The 6000-nt window shown below is 33.7% G+C and overlaps 1 protein-coding gene across 1 annotated transcript; it reads left to right on the top strand.

Annotated features, from left to right (window-relative positions):
• The first annotated feature begins 3658 nt into the window (after positions 1–3658).
• Positions 3659–4203, top strand: LOC131938209 (coiled-coil domain-containing glutamate-rich protein 1-like). Its single transcript, XM_059296131.1, has one exon. The coding sequence runs from the start codon at positions 3678–3680 to the stop codon at positions 4023–4025; it is 348 nt and encodes a 115-aa protein (XP_059152114.1). The 5' UTR covers positions 3659–3677; the 3' UTR covers positions 4026–4203.
• Positions 4204–6000: the final 1797 nt, after the last annotated feature.

The raw sequence follows: 6000 nt of genomic DNA, 5'->3' as shown, positions 1-6000 counted from the left end.
TAGTTTTTACACGTAGTAACTTTTTGTTATATTTTGTTAAACCCAGTAGATCTAACTATTATTATACTTTATTATAAAATTGAGAAACTTTGTTATCTCCTTCTGATAAAACTAATGACTATTGCTACAGTCACACTCATATGCTAAAACCACATAATTATTGTTACATCTATACATTTTTAACTTTTATACTTATAACCAAAGATATGTAACAAATACCTAAATATAACGCGACATCTCACACAACCTGTAAATGCTGGAGAAGAATGTGAAATATTTTTGGTGAATGTACTATGAGACTTACAGTCATCCTTCAGTGATCCTGGTTAATAAGGATCAGAACTGGAAGCGATAAGTAGCGATGGATGACTTTATTACACTCCTATCCTACAAGTTTGTTGCACTTACATAAGATTAAAGAAATAAAATTACTTTGTTTTAAATAAGTCATGATACATATTTTTAAAAATTGGTTATAGATTACAGTATGTTTAGAATATATTTAAATATTATTACACTTCACGTCTGAAGCTCTTATTGATTTTTGAACATTATTGCAACCATTTATTATAAAATTTAACAATATTCATGAATTAATTATTTCCCTTAAGAAATCACTTGTTTGTCTACTTTTGAATAATTTTTATAAACAATTCTTTCTCTTATCATCAGGAATAAGGTGTTTTGTTGATATTATTATTAAATACCTCATTTTTCTCCTCTTCTTTGCTTCTTTTATGTTTTGAAGTTGGTTGCATTTTTTGTTTTTCCTTAGCACAGTGTAATTCTCTTACTGAAAGGTTCACAAAGCAATAATATATTTGTGCCATTGGACAACATACTTATTTTTTAAAAGATTTGTGAAGCAATAATCTATATGTGTCTTTTAAAAACATTTGACATGCGTATTTTTGCTCAAGGTCTGTGAGTGTAACATATAATGCTTTAGGTTATTGTTTGTTTGAATATTAAAATTAATTCCTGTCAGATCTACTGCTTTGATCAAAGTATTACATTATTGTTGTTAGGAACTGTAATAAACTGATTCAGTCACATCAGTCAGGGTTTATTCTACCAGTAGGCCATTTTCTAGAGTAGCTTAAACATATTTCTCAAGGTTTTTATACATTAAGTGATTTTTATTTCATTTTACAAGAATAATAGTCTTTAATAGACAATGCCATTCTGATGCATTTTATTTTAGTTCCATTGAAAAATTAAAGCAATAAAAATGTCTTTTTATGAAAGATGATGAAAATGATCACTAATTTTATCTTTTAACAGAGATAATTGCAAGCTTTTGGTATTTGACACTTTTTGTATCAAAACACTCAGTGTATTTAGATGGCACCTTACATGTAGGCCTATAACAAGTCATATCATCGTAATATTGTACATTGTTTAACGTGTTGACAATCATTTATGCCCACTGCTTTTTGTTCCATGATCCATAAAATTATATTTTTTACACACCGCTTAACAGCATGTTTACACGTGCGACATGTTTAGTATACATATCTAGCAAAAAATCAACAAGTTAATGTTACATGAAAACCTGTAAACCGATTTGCTGCAAGTGTTTTTTCTATGCGTGTATATGTATAGTATAGCTAGACAGTGGTAGAACTAGAAAAAAAGGGCCACCCCACAAAAACTTTTTTAGGGCCCTCTATATATATATATATATATATATATATATATATATATATATATATATATATATATATATATATATATATATATATATATATATATATATATATATATATATATATATATATATATATATATATATATATAGGCCTACACAAAAACACAAAGAATATTCATTTTGGGCTTGTTCAAGTTTTGAAAAAAAAAAAAATTCTTTGTTTTTAAAAAAAATTAAAACTAGTTGCAACACTCCATGTGTGTGAGTGCTATTTGAAAAATTTCTGTTTCAATTTTAATTATGTTTACCATAATGCTTCTTAAAAGCTAGGGGGTCCAAAGAATATAAGAATATGAAGCATGAAAGCTTTGTATGTGTAATGGTTTCTTGGGTTATGTTTTTTTAATGTTTTTTTTTAAATGTATATTATTAGTCTTAAATACATTTCCTTTTTATACTATGTCATTCGTTATTATGCATTATTAAAAACATAATGATTAAGAAAATTAATTGCTTTATATTTGTTTAGTACAGATCTATTCAAAGGTGCTTAAGCACACATTTGACTATTTAAAAAAGTGAAATAAGTTATGGAAGTGGTTTGAACGTTTGCTTATCTTTCATACTACAACTTATGTATGTATATATATATATATATATATATATATATATATATATATATATATATATATATATATATATATATATATATATATATATATATATATATATATATATATATATATATATATATATATATATATATATATATATATATAATATATATATATATATATATATATTTATATAGGCCTATATATATAATATATATAACTATAAAAGGCTTAGTTGTTGGGGCGCTAGTTTGTACACACTACCACAAACACGCCCCAGGTTACGCTGATGATAAAAAATACCCTCGATGACGGCCTTGGTGTCAGAGGCGTCACGGGGCTCTTGGGACACGGCCACCGGCGGAGGCCCCTAATGCAGCGAGACTGATGATTCAAGTAGTGCACCTATCCCCCTGTGCAGGGCACCCGATAAACAGACCCCTGGTGCTTAGATAGCAACTTTGGATCTCGGGGCGCTAAACTTCACATTTTAAACAAATATTAGTTCTATGAGCACTCAGAAACTTCCCAGATTATCATTAAGGTAGTATGAAGGGTGTAGTAATGCATAAAAGACAGACACGATGTTTATATGATGTGCCCAGCTCATGCCGAGGAAAACCTTCTGATTTTGGGGACATTCTTAAATGACGTCATGCTTTTTTGACGACTCACAAAAAACTAGACCCTCATCCCTAACTGTCGTCATTTAGTAATATTAATTGATTTTTTTTTTTATTAATTCAATTGTTTCATGTCCTAATAAGATAAAAAAAAATATTCTTACGTTCCTTGCTTTATAAATAAGATTCATCAAACTAATTAATAACATGCTATTAAATTAATATCCGCTGACTAGTGTCTGATAAAATGTGAGAAATAACGTACAGCTATGAAGTTCGCAAACAATTGATTTATCTATTAGCTACTTTTAAGACCAGGAGCGTATTTTGCATATTTTTTGCAAGAATTTGTTAATATTACATTCCATTTACACCCTTGCCTGCCTCAAATTATCTCCCCAATACTAACATTTTTGCCCTCAAGGGACACAACAAACACTAAGAATTATTTAAAATGTATTTTGAATTTACGTATAAATGTAACATATGATTTTATTCTCTATACTAGTAAAATTTATAAACAAATATTTTTATTAGTGGATGTGTTTTTAGTAATTATTGTTCATCATAGATATATATTTAATGTTTAGAAAAGTAATGCATAAAGTCTGTTGCTTTACATATATAAACTAAATTTATACATATAAAAATAGATACGTGTAGTGAAACTTTATGATCGTGTTACGTTCATGTTAGAATATTTCTTTGGGGTATTGGCATCTCGATCTTTGTCGTGGAAGGAACAACAGCGTTTCTGTCGTAGTCTGCTGAAAACCACACAATTTTACAATGCTTGGAACAAAGGATGATGTTGCTGTTGAGTCAGAAACAAAAGAGACCACAGAGCCAATTGTAGCAAAGACAGTTGAAGATGTGAAAGGCAAAGCTGATGAGGCTGATGCTGAAGCAGAAGAACAAGCAGAAGAAAACACAAAAACAGAAGATTCAGAAGAAAATACAAATGAAAATGCTAGCTCGGAAGAGACAGAATCAAAAACAGAAGAAACAACAGCAGAAAAGCGATCTGTAGATGAAAAAGAAAGTGAAGATGCAGAAGATGAAAGTTCGAAGAAAAAGGCAAAGACAGACTCTAATGAATCATCGAATGGCACCACAGAAACAACTGAATCTGCTTAGTTCTATTATATATATAATTATTTTTTTTTTCCTTTTCATTTTGAACTTAATCACAAACTTGTAAAAATGTGTTTATCATCATGTTCAGGAGAAAACTGAGATATTTATAGTCAGGTTGTACACTTCATCATGGTTCTCATCATTTGTACTGTTCTTGTAATAAACATCTTAATGTATAAAAAAAAAAAAATTCTTTGGGGTATTGAAACAATTGAATTAATAAAAAAATAAATAAATAAAAAACGGTTTGAGGACTGTATAGATATAGATGTTTGAAAGGGAAGAATGTTTGCTTTGATGTGTCTCATTGTAATAACATAACTTTTCCGATTGCTTAAAATTTGTATAATTTTAATTCTCGGTAATCCCTTTTTTTTCAGCTCTACTTTAAAACCCAAATTCCACCCCCCCCCCCCACCCCCGTCCCCTTAGCCCACCACGCACGCCGAGAAAAAAAAATCCCTTGAATTATCATTTAATTACACATTTGCATTTTCAGTTTCAGGTTGGTTTTTAATTTTATTTTTTTCTTTATATTTAGACGTTTTGTATTAGATCTATGTATAAGTAAACCATCTTAAATGAATGAAAGCAGGCTACAAGTAAGATAGAAATATTACTATTGTAAATCTGTATCAGTCCTCACAAGCCGATGATGAAAACTGTAATACTAAAGCGAACACACAACTGACGCTATAAATTACGTGTCTGAGGCAAAAAAAAAAAAGAAAAAAAAAAAGAAATATTTCTTTGGGGTGTCCCCACTTTTCATTGTGCATATTCCCTATCAAATAAATCAAATAAAAAAAAAATATTCACGCGAACAAATTATTGAATTTTAACCTGGGGGCCCACAGGGATTCTTAACCTGGGGCAGAGGCGCAGCGACCCTTCCCGGCGCCCGGGGACAAACTTTTCGATTTGAACCTCCCCCCCCCCCCCCTCGAGATTTCCATTTGCACCCCGCCCTCAAACTTTCGATTTGCACCCCTCCCCCGAGATTTCCATTTTCACCCCCCCCCCCCCTCAGCCTTTCAATTTATTTTTCCAACACATTTTGGCGCCCCCTAAGGTCGGCGCCCACTGGGATTCTTAACCTGGGGGCCCACTGGGATTCTTAACCTGGGGGCCCACTGGGATCCTTAACCTATGGGCCCACTGGGATCCTTAACCTATGGGCCCACTGGGATCCTTAACCTGGGGGCCCACTGGGATCCTTAACCTGGGGGCCCACTGGGATCCTTAACCTGTGGGCCCACTGGGATCCTTAACCTGGGGGCCCACTGGGATCCTTAACCTGGGGGCCCACTGGGATTCTTAACCTGGGGCCCACTGGGATTCTTAACCTGGGGGCCCACTGGGATTCTTAACCTGGGGGCCCACTGGGATCCTTAACCTGGGGGCCCACTGGGATCCTTAACCTGGGGGCCCACTGGGATCCTTAACCTGGGGGCCCACTGGGATTCTTAACCTGGGGGCCCACTGGGATCCTTAACCTGGGGGCCCACTGGGATCCTTAACCTGGGGGCCCACTGGGATCCTTAACCTGGGGGCCCACTGGGATCCTTAACCTGGGGGCCCACTGGGATCCTTAACCTATAGGCCCACTGGGATCCTTAACCTGGGGGCCCACTGGGATCCTTAACCTCAGGGCTAGTGTAGCCTACACCCGAAGATGACCCTGTACAAGTAAAAACCAACCCTTACCCTACCCCACAGCACCATTGCTACTATTTATGCAACCATCTATAACACACACACACACACACACACAATGGGTGAATAATTCACTGTAACTACAGAATTTGAAATCTGTAGAATAAATCCGACATATTTTAAAATATTTCCTCCACCAAAACCTGCAAGATAGGTTCGATTTTTTTATACATCGCATAACCAATCTCATTATGATTCGCTTATGGATATAGGCCTATATTTTTAAAAATGCATCTCTATACACGCGATGGCCAGCTAA

This window comes from Physella acuta, unplaced genomic scaffold (assembly GCF_028476545.2).
Source record: "Physella acuta isolate Inbredline_101_S28 unplaced genomic scaffold, ASM2847654v3 ptg000237l, whole genome shotgun sequence".
NCBI lineage: Eukaryota > Metazoa > Mollusca > Gastropoda > Physidae > Physella > Physella acuta.
Note: the sequence above shows the minus strand (reverse complement) of the source record. Positions and strands in the feature narration are given on the sequence as shown.

Coding starts and splice junctions, on each gene's coding strand:
- LOC131938209 (XM_059296131.1), top strand. CDS start 3,678: ATGCTTGGAACAAAGGATGATGTTGCTGTTGAGTCAGAAACAAAAGAG.